The 18,309-nt window shown below is 39.2% G+C and overlaps 3 protein-coding genes across 6 annotated transcripts; 2 read left to right on the plus strand and 1 right to left on the minus strand.

The window, feature by feature from the left end:
* Positions 1-230: 230 nt before the first annotated feature.
* LOC121634622 (fibroblast growth factor 6-like) lies at positions 231-6,947 on the plus strand. Of its 3 annotated transcripts, XM_041977427.1 has the most exons (4): positions 231-1,303; positions 1,772-1,875; positions 3,578-3,803; positions 4,409-6,947. In XM_041977427.1, exons 1-3 carry the CDS (start codon positions 961-963, stop codon positions 3,752-3,754), a joined length of 624 nt encoding a protein of 207 aa, XP_041833361.1. In that variant the 5' UTR covers positions 231-960; the 3' UTR covers positions 3,755-3,803; positions 4,409-6,947. The 3 variants fall into 3 exon arrangements, with proteins under 3 accessions (XP_041833361.1, XP_041833360.1, XP_041833362.1); XM_041977426.1 differs by having other exon boundaries at positions 3,578-6,947; XM_041977428.1 differs by having other exon boundaries at positions 1,222-1,673; positions 3,578-6,947.
* Positions 6,948-7,317: 370 nt separating this feature from the next.
* Positions 7,318-17,955, minus strand: tigarb (TP53 induced glycolysis regulatory phosphatase b). 2 transcript variants are annotated; one of them, XR_006009266.1, is made up of 7 exons: positions 17,886-17,954; positions 17,572-17,609; positions 17,220-17,341; positions 16,081-16,158; positions 15,865-15,975; positions 11,282-14,108; positions 7,318-7,327 (listed from the first exon to the last, which is right to left on the minus strand). XR_006009266.1 is itself a non-coding variant. In XM_041977425.1 (6 exons), the coding sequence occupies exons 1-6, from the start codon at positions 17,915-17,917 to the stop codon at positions 13,707-13,709; spliced, it is 783 nt and encodes a 260-aa protein (XP_041833359.1). In that variant the 5' UTR covers positions 17,918-17,955; the 3' UTR covers positions 10,970-13,706. The 2 variants fall into 2 exon arrangements, 1 of the variants encoding a protein (XP_041833359.1); XM_041977425.1 differs by lacking the exon at positions 7,318-7,327 and having other exon boundaries at positions 10,970-14,108; positions 17,886-17,955.
* fgf23 (fibroblast growth factor 23) lies at positions 8,138-9,784 on the plus strand. Its single transcript, XM_041977429.1, has 3 exons — positions 8,138-8,475; positions 8,587-8,690; positions 9,314-9,784. The coding sequence occupies exons 1-3, from the start codon at positions 8,241-8,243 to the stop codon at positions 9,782-9,784; spliced, it is 810 nt and encodes a 269-aa protein (XP_041833363.1). The 5' UTR covers positions 8,138-8,240.
* Positions 17,956-18,309: the final 354 nt, after the last annotated feature.

The raw sequence follows: 18,309 nt of genomic DNA on the forward strand, positions 1-18,309 counted from the left end.
GCACGTTGTGATTTCTGTTTTGTGGTCAGATGGTTTAAAATGGGAAATTCTTTCTGGAAAGCATGGATGTTGTGTCCTGCAGGCTATCAGCAACCAGCTTGTTATCAGTGGACAGTTCACTAATATGACCTGTTAATGAATGAATGAACAGGAAGTGTTTCAACACCGGACATGTTGCCCGTGTTCTAGTGGGAATATAATGAGTTTATAAAATTTGCAGCTCACTGAATTCTGTTTCTTTACACAGCGTCTCATTTTCTTTGGAATTGGGTTTGTACCTATATGTTTTTTTTCTTATTAATTTCTATCAATTTAATGACATCATAGAAGAAAAAACAATCTCACCAAAGGTGCGAAACAGGCAAACGTTTTATCTTAAATTCAGTATAATTGTTTACTTGAGAAAAGCTGTTTGACAGTTTTTGATAAGTTGAGCTGATTTTTATTATGAAAGGCCCCGCCGGAAGCTCTTCTTCTTATTCCTCTTCTCATTCCGTCCGGCTTGTTTGACGCTGGTGTGAAGGTGCAGCCCCCCACCCCCCATCACTCCTATCAGAACTGCTGCTGCTGAAAGCGCTGGAACTCTCTCCTCCTCCCATCTCCTATACTTTTGATAGGGGTGGGGGGTGCATGCAGCAGTGAAGTCACAGTGATGTCATTTTAGGATGTGAGCGTCGGGGGGCAAGGTGAGCTGGTTTTTGCGGTGAGTGGTGTCCCCTCTCCACGGCCAGCGTTGCCTGTACAGAGGCGCGGAGCGGCGAAAGATGGTCATCGCCACCGGCATCAATTCAAGCTCCGACGCACTCTGTCCCTCTCCTGCTCAGATCTCGGGCTATGGGGCCTTGATCTGCCTTTATCCCAAAATAAGCCTATATCGCAACCATGCCAAAGGACAGAAAATAAGAAGAGCTGCATTTTTAAGGCAGGTAACTTTAACCACGTGCCCCAAAGGTGAACTGGATGGCCACTGCGCAAAGGTGCCACTACAGCATGTCCAGCGGAGCCGGGACGCACTGGACGCTGTGGGCAGTTTTTGTACTATGGATTTCTCTGTGGGGAATCGCTTCATCTTATCCGATTCCGAGCAGGACTAATGCGACTTTGTTGGAAAAAAAGTGGGAGACCCTCTTCTCCCGCTCCTATTTGGGGATAAATGGGGGTAAATTGGAGCTGAACTGGGAGAGTGACTATTTGCAAGGCATCAAAAGAGTACGGCGACTGTACTGCAACGTGGGCATTGGGTTTCACCTGCAGGTGCTTCCGGACGGCAGGATAAGCGGTGTGCACAATGAGAACCCATACAGTGAGTTGCATCCGGCAAAGCACTGGACCCAGAGAGAGTATAACTCTGTTTGCGCAGGCTGTAGTAAAAGTTAGAGCCGGTTACTTGTCTTGCATGATATTTGATAAGCAATGTCGGCATGGTTGAAAGTTTCCAAAAGCAAAAACAGTGTACTGAGCCTTGCATCCGTGCAGTGCAGGAATCCTCTCAAGCCAAAAACATGACATGAATGCTTGACGCTAACTTATTTTTACCCTGCGTCCTCCGCAGCAGGACACACTCATATCCCCCTCGGCAGGCTGCAAACTTCACTCACAATGTCTGACATTCAAATAGGTGATGATTGCAAAAGGCTAACTGAGCATCTTCCAAGTCGCAATGCACCTGCAAGGTTACACCCATCACTGCTGCATAGGCCAGTTCGACTTTGTCCTGAAGCGCAGCGTGACTCTTGTTTTTACTTCCCCCCTAACATTATGTCTCGTTCAGGTCTAATAGAGATCTCCACCGTGGACCGAGGAGTGATCAGCTTGTTCGGAGTGAGAGCTGAGCTGTTTGTCGCAATGAACAGCAGAGGAAGGTTATACGGAACGGTACGTTGGTGCGCAACTAGAGTCACACATCCTGCTCGGTGTAAGACGAGTTTACAGAGCTGCTGCATCCACGAGTTTATGAGCGCTGTTGTGTTATTAATATGCCCCGATGATAGCACGGGGTTGACAGCAGAGTCCAAGGAACCACTTGGGAGAAAGATTTAAAACCCAAATCTCCTGCTTTGTCATAATCTGTGCTGGAAAAATCCAGTTCTGATTTACACAAATATAAAAAGCATAACAAGTCAAACTGACAGCAGTGGAGTAGAGATAAAACAGGGCTGTGGGAACCACAGTTATTAAAATAAATCTTTTAATTAAACACCTTAAAATTATACAGGAATCTGTATATTTAGTTGATTTATTACAAGGCTGCTTGGCAACAGTCAAACAGAGTGCAGGAGCCATCATTAAAAACCAGTGACAGGACAAACTTAGTCTGCAAAAGTAGGTCAGTTCTGACTGACTGATGCTTCAAATGCCAAATAAAAAGGCAGTGTTCACAAGGAACTGACTTATTTTTACAGTGTTATTCAAAGTCATTCTTTTATCACAAGAAAAATGATGCAGAATTGGATTTTATTTCAAATGAAATCTGATTTATTCTGAAGCTTCAAACTCGTTTGCTTCAGGTTAGATGCTGTCTCATGTACGAACTGTATTATTCATAATGAAGATAAAGGTCAGTTCTGTTTTGCTTGGTTACAAAGGAAACATGACATAGCCTATATGTTATGTTTATAAGTAAAGGATCTTACAGCTGTGTTTGTTGGGTGCAAACCAAACTGTAAAGAACCTTAAAAATGCAGCTTCTGTTTTAAATGATCATTTTAGCACCATAAATCTACATGTCCATGTTTGGTTAGCCTAAAGTTTGGCTTCTGTTTAAAAAAAGAGGCTTTAAAACAAAATATCCACAACATTTTGATATTATGCAGGTAAATATTGCAATTTTTACTGCTTTACAATTATCTGACAGCTTTGAGTATTACTTTGCTATGTCACTTATTCATAATAATCATAAATCTACCCACATGGCCAGCAGCTGCCTTAAAGTAATGTTTAAATATCATACATAATAGCTGCATCCATTGTTAGACTAATCAATAGCATTCTGACATTCTACATTATGGAGACTTTTATTCCTGGTGCTTTGATTTTGATTTAAATTAAATTAAATTAAATTAAATTAAATTAAATTAAATTAAATTAAATTAAATTAAAATCTTAAATGTATGTCTAAACTTTTATATTTGAAAAAGATAATTACCCTTCGACACATGGAGAATTAATAAATAAGCAGCTACTGGAAGGCAAATATGTGGTTTCAATCTGCATCAATGTGGTTAAATATGTATTTTATATGCTTATGTTTCTTTATTTTGATTCAACCATATAGTTTTCCCATCTGAGCCTCCATTACCGTTAGAATTTCGCCCATCCGCCTTTTCTATGGATTCATGTTAACAGGGTGGCCAAGTCAGAATATCTAAGTTTTCCAATGAGTTCTCATGTAAAAGCATGAAGCTAGTGTCATTTCTTTAGCATAAACATACCACTTCCTCCTGTTTCCCTCAAAGCACGGCATCTAGTCAGGCCCCTCGCCAATCAAAGGTCACATGGAAGCGACGCATACGTTGTGATGTTCTTGCAGCGTCTGCTTAGAGATTTACTGACGTCTCTCTTCCATTTGCTTCTCTAGACAGTCTTCAGGGACGAATGCAAGTTCAAGGAGACTTTGCTGCCCAACAACTACAACGCCTATGAGTCTTTTGTTTACAAGGGCTACTACATCGCCCTCAGCAAGCATGGCCGCGTTAAGAGAGGCAACAAGGCGACAACCGCCATGACTGTCACACATTTCCTCCCACGACTATGAGAGAAACTGACAATTACTCAGTAATTTGCACATGTGGATGTTCTTCCAGGTAATATAGAAATGCTAATATGATATACACACCCATGAACTGCAAAGGAAAATACAAATATTTATTGTTATATTTACTGTATATGTATATTTGGATAGCCGTCTTTGTATATGTATGCCATATTGTGCTGCTTATTGTTTTTAGGGACGGGGAGAAGGGGAAACCTTTGCCTCTCTCACTTTATCATGGTGCTTGCTGTAACTGAACTACGTGTCACTTTTCTGAGATGGAGGATGAGCTATATTCTAGGCTTTTAAAGAGTGAAACGAATACTTTTTATTACCTCAAAGAATAACGTCACTAGATTAAGGGATGCATGGACTTCAGCTCAAATACCTGCAAGGTTTCTAGTTTTTTTTTCAAACCTTTAAACACTTGATGGTTCACTGCTTGATTATCGATGTCCTGCAGTGAGGGATTTAAATGCACTACCTTTGCTGCACGATTTAAAGGTGCCTTGGTGTTCTCAATTGTGGCCCCCTTAAACTTGCATGTAAGAGACACCCGGAGGAGTCAGAAATAGGGCTGACACTCCAGAGAGGGCCTCAGAAGAGGGAAGGGGGAAGGGTTGACTATCTCTGGTTTATTTTCTTTTCTGTAATTAGATCGATTAAGTAATAAACAATCTGTGGTTGAGACTGGAGAGCGGTCAGCCATGGAGAATGCCACAAGACCATAAGTGTGACTGCGTGGAAGAGCCAGCAAGCAAACAGGGTGGAAAAATTATTTATCCCAGCATGGAGCAACTTTTGCGTTCGTAACTGGACTTGCTTCTGCACAAGCATCTACAGAGTGGATAGAGCGCACAATAGAAATGTTCCTGCATACTGTCTTTGAGAGAGCAGTAGAGCAGGTTGCTGTTTTTGAAATGCAAAGCTTTACCTGCAGTGTTCTAAAATAATGAAACCATTGGGAGAAAAAACAGTGTAAATAGCTGCCAATTCAAAAGAATTCAGAATCTGTTTTAGTGCATAGAAAGAAAAGAAGAGGCTGCAGCTGCACGATGAACAACCAGTAATGGTACACTAAATGTTTTGGTCAAAACTGTCCCCCATATGTTCGTTTCTTCTGATTATCTCTGGGTTGCTGTATTTGCAAACAGGTGCCATAGGCCTTCTCAATGTCCTGCCTGGCTTTTCTGCAGCTTCACTGCAGTGGCAGTCAGAGTTTGGGAGCCAGAGACAAAAGGTTTCAAATGCAATTATGGACAAGTCAGTTATGCACCCTGAAGGACTAAAGGACAATGCAATTGGTAGACTGGATGCACAGTATAAGATTTCCTTCCTTCGTTGTATTTCTTTTGATTTTAATCTTAGGTTTAAACATCTGAAAAGGAAAATTTACTGAATTTGTTAACAAAGCTGAAGGTGAAGCAACACAGTATGTACAAATATCTTGTTACATATTCCAAAGATGCTTTTCTTGCCTCATTCTTTAAATTCCCGCGAGTCTTCCAGAGTGCATCAGCCCGTGTAGTTTCTGCAGCTGTTAACTTAAAAGAACCTGCAGACTGCTTCACCATCAGCTTCCATCGGCTCCTGTGTGAGAGGAAGCAGGACTATTTAAATCCAGGAAAGACGTTTGCGACAGATCCGGCACGCTATCTTTGTTGTTCATCAAAACCCCCTGCAGGAATGTGGATCTGTCAGGATGACAGGCAGCTTCCCACATACCTGAACTTTATCACCATCCGCTACCCCATCTCCGCCTGTCCGTAACCCGCACCTTCACCCCCACAACTCACTCGTTGTAGGCAGGGACCTTGGGATTCCAGCTGTAACCCGGGAGCTTCCTCTCTCATTTCAGCCTTTTTTAGTTCAAGGTCAGAGTCACTGACCAGCCTTTGCCTCAACCTTTGTGACCACGGTGGTCTGTTGTATGAAACCGGAATTCAAAGTATCTTTTTGACATATGAGATTCTTAATTTTATGAAAAAATACCAAAAATAGGAGGAAAAAAAGCATCAACATAAAAACCATCCTCTGGTTTTTTTCTAAGTACTCGTGTTGGGGTGTTTTTTAGGGAGGGGACATCTGCAGAGCTGATGCAGCTGATGCAGATCCCCGCCTCACTGCTCCTGCTGCACAGTTCCCCAGCCCTCCTCAGGACAAGCTCCGTCCTGACCCCAAAACCATCAAACGCTACACTCTGACACAGTATCTGCTTCCATGTGTCTGCGACACACATCCATTCATGACAGTATTCTCCTCACACGTAAATCTCCTCTTGCTTATTGTTTGTTTTTCTTATTTGCCGCACACCTCCCCATCAAGATGCCTGATGTCTGCAGTAGCACCTTAATAAGGAGGCTGTGATGCTAAAGTAAATCAGTAAATCAGGAGTAAATCACTGATGGATGCTAAAAGAGGGAACGTTTGTGTCTAAAACAAATTGCTCACCTTTCAGCTTTGACCAAAAACTTGAAAAAAATATTTAAAAAGAAAGAGAATAAATAAATGATTACATTTATTTGCAGATTATTTTATTCTTTTCTTTTCATGGCTTATAATTTGTCAGATGTTTAAGTCAAGGTGAGGAATATTTCTTTATATGTTGAATGTATATAAGCATGCCTGAGCCCTGAGCTTCACTTTGGGTGTGTGTGCTTGTTTTTCTTTCTTTCTGGGAGTGAACCTCCACTCTATTCCTCTCCTCTGTTCTCATATACCTCACCTTCTGCCTTAGTTTTGGTTTGCTGATGAAGAAAAATGTAAATGAAGAAAAATCAACCTTTAGTTATTTGTTTCTTAAAACAGACGATGCTAAGTAAAGTTTTTTCCTTTTATTTTTGTACGTATGTGCTGTGCACAGCAGTCTACTGTATTCCTAAGATACTAATAAAGGTTTGTTTTGTTTTGTTTTGTTTTTTAACTGGCTGCTGGTAATTTGTTTTTCAGTATGACAGTGGTTTAAATCTCAAGTTATACTTTGATCATCCCATTTACAGTCTGGTAGCTCTCAACATCACTCCACTGATTAACAAGATGATTATAAATTTTGCTACTCAAATATGAATTTTCCAGATGTTTTTTCCTCTATAAATAACAGAAAACAGATCTTATGCTATTTTTTAAAAGTATGCTGTAAAAGATTAGATTGCATGATTAGTTTGCAAACAACATTGAACTGGCTTAAATGTTCAAAACACCATGAAATTGTTCCTACAGCACTTTATTAAATGATGGAGTTCTCCTCCACTACTTAGTTACTTTCATTGGATTAATTTTAAGATAAAAAAAAAAAGAATTGCTCAACTTCCTGCATCCTATATAGTTTGTAGGTTAAATGTCTGAATCTAACCTACAAACCTACTCTGCATAAGAGTGTGTCTCCATCTGCTGGTGAAATTGTGGAAACTTGTAGTTGTGCTGGTGCGTAAAGGCAGTAAATTGAATCAACAAATAGACATCAAGTCCTTAACGAACAATTTAGGAAAATACTTAATCAGACACTAGAGATTTAATCTTATTTGAATAAAATTACAAAGTTGTCCATCCAAAATTTCATTAAAAACCTTTACAAGTCTATACATATATATTTTTGTATGACATCAGACTGCATATTAAATGCACTATAACCTTTTCAGGTGACTTAATTTTACTTTGTCTAAACTTTTAAATGCACATGTACAACTGTTAATAATTTAAGTATTTATTACATAACATGCAGTTCACTAACAACATGATTAACCATGAAAAATAAAGATGTAGAACTATTAAAACCATGAATCAACCACTACTGTTCTTAGTGACAACGTGTATCTAAAAAGTCCTCTTCATCATACTGTTCATAATCTGACATCATCAAACCGAGACAACACCTCAATGTTGTGGTACCCAGCTCTGTCCTGAAGGGTTGTTTCAAGAAACTGTTTAAGATGAAGAAATTATCGTTGCATGATTCTACTTAAATCCAACATTCATAATTTAATATCAGTGTAACATGAACTTTTTATATTTATATTTTTCCATAAATTACTCCTGAAAGTTGATTATCTTGTGAATGTGTGTGTGCATATATATATATATATATATATATATATATATATATATATATATATATATATATATATATATATATTCTGCTCAGTACACTTTCTTACTCCAAACTAAGAGTTGAACCACCAAATTATTAGGAAACTGGTTAAGGTGGATGAGTCAGGACATGGAACCAAAAATATAAGCCCTCTTGTCTGAGCAACAGCATCAATATAAACAGAGAGAGGTGGAAGTGGCCCTTCCGCCGCTGCAACCCCCACATCTGCTTTGGGGGCGAGATGTTTTTTTTTTTTTTTTTTGCTTTTTTTTTTTACCCAAAGGATGTGAGCAGGAGTGGCACTCCGGGGCTTTAAATAGGAACTCTCACCAAACTTTGGCACAACGAGAGCATCAGAAAACTTCCAGCAGCTCGCAGTGGAAACCACCAGTTTGATGCAGAATGGAGCTCTACAGGCGACTGGGGATGAGAGACACTGTACTGGCTCTGTTGCTCACTATCTTACAGGGGTTTCCTATCGGAGAGACGGTCCCGAACCCGTCGCCCCTGGTCGGATCCAACTGGGGGAACCCGAGGAGATATGTTCACCTGCAGACATCCACAGACCTTAACAACTTCTACTTGGAGATCAGATTAGATGGCGCTGTGCGCAAAAGTACAGCCAGAACGTCATATAGTAAGATTTTTATTTAAATTTCCACTTAAGCGTAACTTTAAACCTTGTATTCTTGCGTTATTAAATCTGGTATTAATTCTCTGATACTAAATGTCCCTTCTCCTCCTGCAGGTGTGATTTTATTAAAAGCTGAAACGAGGGAGCGCATCGCCATCCTCGGCGTTAAAAGCAGCCGTTACCTGTGTATGGATCTGGAGGGCAACCCGTTCAGCTCGGTAAGAAACCACTTACTCGGTCTTACAAATTACTTGTATAGACTAAATTAATCTCTATACCTGCAACTTGATTTTGCTTTTGTTTTGTGCCCCCTTTGGTTTTACGCACCGGTTTTCCGTCACTTTTACGCACGAACGCTTTTTAGTATCAGATGTCTAAACTCACTATTCAGTATTTATTTTTATTTTGTATTATTTAATTTCTAAGTTCACTGTTACTTTAAGCTTTATTGAATTTGGGGGATTTTGTATTATTATGTAGGAACTTTGGGTAATTTTGCACATAATTTACGTCGTTAATAATCGTTTACACATTACAATTTTGAATTTGAGTCAATTTACTAAACTTAACACTTTTCTCTGTTGATAGTAAAATATTTAATCTCTAGATGACTTTACAAAGCTATCTGTTTACTATATGAATGTAGGTAATCAACCTAAATGCGCATCTATAGGGGCTGCTTTTAGGTGAAGTTTAAAATAATACTTTAATCCTTTGTTATATATTCTGGAGTGAATTCTCAATAACATCCGAAAATTTGATGTATAATCATATTTATATGATTAAACAATTTTACAAATAGGATAAAACATGCTAAAACCGCTTAATTTCTCTCCTTTAGCCTACGTGCCTCAAGGACGACTGTTTGTTTAACCACAAGCTTCTAGAGAACAACCGGGACGTGTACTACTCCACCCGGACCGGCATCCTGGTAAACCTGGAGGGGTCCCGGCAGGTGTATTCAGTGGGTCAGAACCTGCCGCAGACCTCCCTCTTCATGCCCAAGAAGAACACGGTACCGCTGGAGCGCCTCCTGCTGCACAGGGAGAAGAGGAACCGGATTGTGGATCCCTCAGACCCGTACAACGTCTACCTGTGGCAGACTGAGGAGGGCTCTGACTCCCAGGCCGTGCCGGAGGACGACGCTGTGCCTGAGGACGACGCCGACCTGGAGGTGGAGGTAGAGACGGAGGCTGGGGATGACGGGCGCAACGTGTCTCGTGAGACGCCTCTTGCTCCGTCTACGCACGACCCCTGGAACGTACACTCGTCTAAACAGGCCAGCCCCCGGAGCACCGGAACCATGGGCTGAACGCAGGCTGGCTCTTCACATTATGCGTGAGCGAGGGTTAACATCCAACCTTAGATCAAGCTTTATAGAGAAAAAAAATAGTAGTAGTGCAAACAACTTGTTGCTTCATTTCCACACTGACCTAAAAACACGAACTTTAGTTTTATTCACGAATCATCCAGAAAAGCAGTGTGTTTGTACACTGAATGTACCCCAGCCAGCATGTCCGTATAGGGCCCACAGGGGTTAAATACGGGCTATGTGGGTACTGAGTGGGCAAGGGTATGAACTAGGCAAAAGTTGTAAGTCCAATATGGTTTCAGTGACATGGGTCCCATATGCAAAGCCCACGTGGGCCTGCTGTATGAGCCTCATAAGGGAGACGGGTTAATTGAGCTTGGGCATAAACAGAGCATAGTTAAACTTTTTTTTTTTTTTTTATATATAAAATGGGCCCTACATTGGGGAGCCCATGTAGGCTGGCTAAATGAGCCCTATAAAGTATAAATGTGGGCTGAGTGAGTTTGGGCTGGAACTGGGTAACATGGATATGGGCCCTATTTGGAACCCAGTCAGAACCCATTTGAGGCCCAGATAGGCAAACACTGGTGAGGCCACAGTGGAAACTGCGACAAACCCACCTAGGACCCTTGTCTGCAGCCCAAATATAACCCTTATGGGCCCCATATAGACATGCTAGCTGGGACAGTGTTTAACTGGATTTGCAGCCCCTTTTGCACAGCTCATTGTCTTAAAGCTAAAAGCCGCCTTCGACTTTCCAATCAACTTCAGGTCAAGTTATGTATGTATATGTAAGAAATGAATGTGTTCATCTTAAATTTAAAAGCCAAGATAAATTATCCAAATCAGTTTCTGCACCTCTAGTTTGCATCACCTGACTAAGCATTAGCTGAATAACTCAAGAATTTGGCTTTTAAATGAGGATGCATTTCCTCAATAAAACGCAAACACATAAAAAAGAAAGAAAAAAGGAAAAGAATTGACTCCAAATCATCATGTGCACACTCTGTTGTTATGGTCTCTTCTCATTAAGGTTTTTACAGCTGGTCTGACAAACCCACAAACAAAAACAAGACAGACGCTTAACTTGTCTAACTGGAGGACTGAGGGGCCTTTCTACTGGTACGAAACAAGGCAGGACTAATAATAAAAATATAAACGTATAACAGTTGCAGTTATAAGAGTTAGGATTAAGATTAGTCTTTATCTAATAGGGTTAAATAAGTTTGTCTGAAATAGCAATGCCAGAAATATTTCTATTGTTGTAATATATCAGTTTTCCATCTGCAGTATTTTCCCACCAGTAACACAATCTCATCCATGACTTGAAGGATAAACAACATTTACAGAGCAGTTATCTTGATATTAAATTTAAACTCTTTTATGCAAATATCAGGTGCTGGGCACCACCAGCAAACACAAAAACCAGTCCCAACAAGTATTTATTTATTTAAATCCAATTCTTTATTATTTATGGTATTTATTAGGATGCTTTACAGTTACAATGTACACACACACACACACACACATGGGTTTTTTTTTAATGTATGAGCTGGAGTTGTTGTGGAAGGAGTGTTGCTTGAATTTGGGAAAAAATAAACTAATAAAGGAAACTTGTTTCCATGTTATTTGTGCACATACTGTATGCCTGAACTGTGTGATTAGGTAAAGAAGCAGCTCTGAATGTGCAAACAGGTTCAACACCGATAAGGTAAATGTGCAGTTCATCTCATTAGTTTGACGCCTTGCAGTTTTTAACCTTCTCTGCATAATTAGCAAACATGTAAACATGTGACAGCTTATTCATGGAACCTATTTTAGCTTAAACATTAAATGGGTCAAAGCTGGTTGATCTCTTGATGGAAAAGCTAATTTTTAGGGAAATATTCCCAGTTGCTGTTATCAAGCGATGAGATATTACAATCTGAATACAGGAACAGCTAACAAATACATTTTATTCAAAAGTCATAAAGTGGATAAAAGTAATGAGACTGCAGGACAAATGTTCAAACTTTTCCACAAGAACAGAAAATGCTTGTTAACTCTCAAAGACATTCAGCAGCAGATAAAGCCTCTTGGATTTGTTCAAACAACTTTAAAAACAGTCAAAGATTATTTTTTTAAATTACATAAACATTTATAAATTAGAATACTATGCAATCGATGTACTGTTCAGTAACTAGAGGTGAAACAAATTAGGAAAGGTGATTCTTTATTTCAATGCAGACAGCATGAACCCAAGATATGAGATATTCTGTTTCATAAACTTAATTTTTATTTAATATACATCAATTTCTGTATTCCAGGTCAGCAACACACCCCTAGAGCAGCAAAGTTTTATAATGTTATCATTCCTTTTCACAACTCTGAAAAGGCTGTTTAGACATTGAGGAGAGAATGGGACGAAGTGCTTCGGATGTTATTTAGCCTGTTTCCTTCAAACACGGTCACCATGGTCACTTTTCAGGCCAGAGCAGAACCGCACCCTTAAAGGCAGCATGCTGCTCTAACATCTTCTCTTCTAGATCAATGCTGCCAAAAGCAGGGATACAACCCCAAACCACCCCAGAACCGAGCTTTGGGACATGTTACTGATAGCAGTCTGGTGATTGTTAGTCCAGAGTACAGCATCCATTTATTCCTAAGACCAGATGATTGGTCTGACCACAGTCACCATGAAACACCGTGATGGTCCACCCCAGATGCCTCCAAGCCCGATAAGTCAAATTGCTTCTAGACAAGGTTAGCATGCAGCTTGCTTTTTCACGGGAAAGTTTTAAGTGACTTTCATATCATCACACAGGATTCCCACAGTAATCCCTTCCCGTGTGTGTGTAGCAGCTGTTGTGAACGATGGTTCTTGATGCGGTGCCATCTAATGGATCACAGCTCAGAGGCATCTTTGTTCTTAAGCACTGAAATTCCTTCAGATTCTTTTAATAGTTTAACATTTTACATTGTACAGAAATAAGTACGCAAATAAAAGTTCCAATATTTTTAATTAACATTGTTTTAGAGTTAAACTGGATGTCTTGTACCCATCTTTACTCCTCAGACTGAGTCTTTGTTGGATGCTGCCTTTATACTGAATCATGACTACATTTACCTGTGAAAGTAACATATATTCATCTTTTAACTTTATTCAAGTGTTGAAGAATATGGGTTCACACTCTGCAGTGAAATAAAAAATCTAGAAATCACTGAATCTGTATTTTATTTCATTTTGATTTAAACTTTTAAGTGAAAATTTTACATTTAATATTTCAATTAAATGTATTTGAATTGAGTTAAATATTATTTATATTAAATGTATCTGGAATTTATTTATATACATTTTCAGATTCAGGATTATGTGGGAGGTTGTCAGATTTCATTTAGCTTTTATCAACAGATCCCACTGTGGTTAAAAGATGGCAGTCTGACCGCGCTTCTTCAGAAACAAACAAACAGAAGCCTGTAATCCTGCAGCATCAGAAATGTGAAACCTGTATTATATACAGCTCTTAGATTAAAGCAATTCAACGAGTCAGAGTTTCATGTTATATTGCACAAATAAAATGAGCAGCATCCCAAGTGCAACTAAGTTGAAATGCTACCGTCAGTGTTCAGCGATACAGTAAATAATTTAAAATTTGGTATCACGATAAAAACCAGGTCATTTAATTACCAATGTGAAAGAAAAGAAGCACGTGTCCTCACCGACCTACAGCTGGAAGGACATGGTTTCATTATAATACAGTACTGCACAATGATTTTGAGAACTGATCCACAGTAAAACATGCTGATTATCAAGCTAACACCATTTACTCTTTGCATTCAGTTACCTGCAGCAGGTCTTTTCCTTTCATTTCAATATAGAGTCTATAAACTGTGCTCACATGAACACACATGGCTAAATGTTCTCCCCTTCTTTTATTTTTCTTTATTCAGCATCTGTGAGGTTTTCTAGGTGGTCTTTTCTGTTGGTGAAAACACAGCGAGCAGCAGAGAGTGCCGGCCCCGACTCGGACTGGCTCAGGGTGAGAATAAAGCGGCTGATGCCCGTGTTGGGACACGGTGAAAACAGCTGCGACATCTTCACCCCTGAAGGCAGAGTGCACTTTAAGTCCTCCACAAGGTGCTTGATGGCCACCCGAATGTAAGCACCGTGGCTCACCACGAGCACGTGGACCGACACCCCCTGAAGACCGTCGTTAGCCGAGCTTCCGGGCGAGGCTTCTGCTGCATCTCCGGTCACTGGGGAGCCCTCTGGTCCAGAAAAGCCGTGCTCATCCAGTATTTGTTTGTAAAGGACTTTAAGGAATTTTTTGAATCTCAGCTTCACCTGAAAGCAAGGTGACAGGGAGGCTGCGAGATTAAAATGATTCCTGAACTTAAAAACTAAACTGTTAAGGTTTGTAAGGTTAAGCTTCTTCTGTGTCCTCATACATACTATATGTAAAAAAAATTACATTTTCCAACAGAGAATTAAAAGTCAGCTTGTTGCAGCTTCGTGTATAGAGTTGTTGTTTCAGGCTTTTTATAACATTTAACTTGGTTAGTTCTTGACCATCGTGTGCAGGACGCTGAGTCGAATTTCCAAATAAAAGCATATTTTAGTGGGAAAAACGCAGCACAGATCTGTAAAAATACAAAAAGGCTTCTCACAGTCCCTTTCTGTCAGCTGTTTTCCAGCTTCAAACACCTTGCCCTTTAATTGCACCAACAAATTTACATCATAGGTTAAAGCAAGCCAAAAGCAGTTAAAACAAGTCCATTCTTATTCACGTGAAGCTGTTTAATGTCCACTGAAGCGACCTGGTAAGAGCAAATTTGTGAATGATGTAAGAAAACAGGCCAGTTCAAAATGTCTTAATGGGACCAGCTCCAATAACATAAGCTGCTGGTTAGAGGAAACAAGGAACCTGAAACTGTTTTCTGAGATCTGAACAGACGATATGTTAACTGATGAAGACACCTATAGTCAGTTCACATCTGGAAGGCAACAGAAACAAGAACACATCACTGATGCCTGGAAATCTTTCATCCTGAAACTGAGGACTGAATATTGGTTTGAATGATGAGAAAATTCATCTGTATCTTAGGCTACTACAACAGTAGTTTTTTTTCTTCTTCTTCTGAGTCAAGGCCTGCTCAGAGACATTCAAATTCCTTTTAAATTCTACATTTTTCTATCAAAACATCCAAAACAAAACATAAAGTCAAGAAGAATTCACATGATGGAAAGCTTTGTAGACAGCCCCCTCTGCAGTTACAGGCCATCAAACAAATATACATGATCATTTTTTCTCCCAATGCTCTCATTTTCATTCAGTTTATCAATATATCAAGCCTATTATCAGATAATAGGAAGAGAGGAACCAAACCAAACCGAGTCAGAGACAGAGCAAGAGATGAGACATCAGACTGTTTTTTACTGTCTGGAGAGATTTCACAGCAAGATGGATGCAAAATTAGCTGCAGATAAGTAGTGCAACTTTAAAGATCCTTATTTATTTTATCCTTATTTACTGATTTTTACTTTGTTTGCTGTTGTTCAGCTGCGTTCATTTACAAATAAAAACAGAAACTTGAGCATAGAAAGCAGGTGAGTTTCTGCAGACCTGCTAATGTTTTTCAAGCTTTAGCTAATATGAAAAGCCAAAAATCTCATATTTTTCCTGGTGCATGATGTCAAACTGGGTCTTTATTGCCTACATGACATAGTTATTAAGGCCCAGTAGGTGGTGGTATGTAGCTATGAGTGGGTATGATACACTGCAGTTAATCAGAAAGAAGAGACTGCTTCATAGTAAAGCATTTACAGTACCACCAGTTGTATTCCTGCTTCATTAATGTGTCATTGACCCAGTCTGTTTACGTCCAGGAGCATCACAGAATTAAACAATTATTATTTTGGAAGCTTGTGTGACATGAATCTGTTACTTTAGTTATTTTAACAAAGTGGACATGCAGAAGATGGACTGCAATTCCTGAAAATAACCACTAAATGGTGCTGTTTTACAAAACATACTGTCTGGGTCTTGATCTGTTTTCAACCTGGAAGCACATAAGCATCCAAATAATGAGTCCTGACTCACCTGGTCTAACGTCTCCCCTCCCGGTGGTGTGTAGTCACGGCATGACTGTCCAGCAGCATTAGCCATATTCTTTAGATCCTCTTTGTGACGCCCTTCAGCAACGCCAAAACCCTGCATCAACAAAAAGTCGCATCGGAAAGTTAAGAGAGCGAACCGCTGCAATGCCGCATGTAAACTTTTCATATATGGAAACAGCAGAAAGCAAAGAGATCTCACCCGTTCTCTGAGTAATGGCTCCAACACCATCCCCATGCCAGAGCAGTGAGTGTTGTTGCTCAGAATGATTTCAGCTGTCTGGTAAAGGAAACCTCATTTGGAAATTACTAAGTCAGTGTTTCTGCCAAAAGAGTCTGCTATGGATCATCTTAAAATCAGAAAACATGACTGCTCACACAACCATTTCATACATCATTCTTTTCGTGTATCCTGTTTTTCCCTTCTTCTTTAGAACAGATTTATTCATTTATGATGGGAAATCAATGAAACACACACACACACAAAACAACTCAAAATCTGTGTAGCCTAATGGTCAGCTTATCGGCTTACTTTGTAGAATAATTTCAGGTAGCAGGTAGGTATCAACAACACCTCAGTAGTATACAAATATCAGCAAAAGAGGAACACAAGGAGCTAGAGGGTAGAACAATGATCCTTCAGTATGATTATTGCTTACTAGCAGGCTCTGCCATGAGACTACAGTGACAATGGAGGGCTTCAGCCCCTCTCAAATGTTTTAGGCTCTTCTTGAAACAGATTAATTCCTTCAAGTTGCAAGAAATTCTCCACAAACATTTACCTCTAATAAAATTGTGATTAATATTTTGGTACATGTTATTCAGCTGAGCCCTGTGAATAGCCAACACGACTATAGGGGAGCAAACACTGCATTTTCTGGGGACAAACAAAAAGTTAGGGATATTTAACTTTTGGGTGAAATTATGTTTAATCATGTGATGGTTAAACTATTTATTGAAACAACACCTAACAACAGTGGTGGGTAAACCACAACAAAAAAAATAACTTGTGTGTTTAGTGTTGTCTTGGTCTAATGAAGTCAAAATGTGAACAATATGATGAAGAGGACTGTTTAAATAAAGTTGTTCAAACCCTCTATGTTTATTTTTGTTTTTGTTTTTTTTATAGTTTGTCACTTTGTTAAAAAACATGTTCTGCAAAAAATACTTTTGCATTTAAAATTTAGTAAATGACTATTTAAGTTAATATTTTTAAGGTTATACTGGATTTTAGGTACAAAAACAAAGAACATCCCTAATTCTTTGTGAGTAGTATATGTGGTGTGTTAAAGGGAATTTTTGCTAGCAGCATGTCATATTCAGTGTATGTGCTTGTCTTACCTGCACCGCTCTTTGTAGGTTACTGACAAACACTTTGCTGAATGGGATATCTTTGAGGTATTGTCCTACTGCCTCCCCCTGCTGCAAACCTGTTTCTGAAAGAGGAGTGTCCACTCCTTGACCTGAAAGCAGTGTTTTAAGACCTTATTCTTAAACATAAAACACATGATTTGTGAGCCATATCAAGTGTAACATACAAATTAATTAATAATATTAAAGAAAAGCATGATAAATGCAGTTAAATCAGTTACACAGTATTTTAAATATCTACTTGTGTTAACTTCAAGAATATTTTCTTATTCAGAGGGTTTTGAAGAGTTTTATGAATAAAGTTTTGTATAATTTAAGTTACCTTGCAGCAGCTTTTCTCTGTTATACTGTGTCTCCCCACTGTATGAAAACATAACGAAGTCATTGTCATGGCATTGTTATAACCACCTTATTCTGTTTTAGCATTAACAACGTGGTACATTCATCCTTTAAACTAGAAGCTTATTAAAAACAAAGACCAAACGTAAAATCCTCTGTGAAGTTACAGAGGGCATGTTTCTGTTAACTCCGGCTACATTAGCCGCGCAGATACGCGGCATTTTCTTCTAATAACTGTTAGAAACATGTTAAAACACGTGATAGAGAGGAAAAATGAGCCGTTTAGAGGTCACTTACTGTCGTATGAGCGTTAAACTGAATGTCAACATTTTCAACAGCAGCTAACGTTCTGCTTCCTGGTTGCGCTATCTGCAATGACGCGACGGTGCGTCTACGTCATGACGTATGAAGCGCAGATGCGTTTACGTTAACTTAGTAAAATAAGCGCTTCAAATTTTGTTTTGTACTGTAAATGTAACACTCATTAAAATATTGAATGAGAGTGAATTTAAGCCACGTTAAAGACGAAACTACGCAAATTGACATTTTTGAAAATAAATATGACTGCAATTCACATTTCTAACCATTTATTTACATGTATAGCATATTTTCTGTTGAGAAAACTCGAAAAGTTGTAGGATTTGTGCGTTTTTTTAAACTGTAGTATTGCACATTATTTTCGAGTAAAAAGAACTGCTCACGTGCACACGCTGATATAATA

This window comes from Melanotaenia boesemani, chromosome 23, assembly GCF_017639745.1.
Source record: "Melanotaenia boesemani isolate fMelBoe1 chromosome 23, fMelBoe1.pri, whole genome shotgun sequence".
Classification (NCBI taxonomy): Eukaryota; Metazoa; Chordata; class Actinopteri; order Atheriniformes; family Melanotaeniidae; genus Melanotaenia; species Melanotaenia boesemani.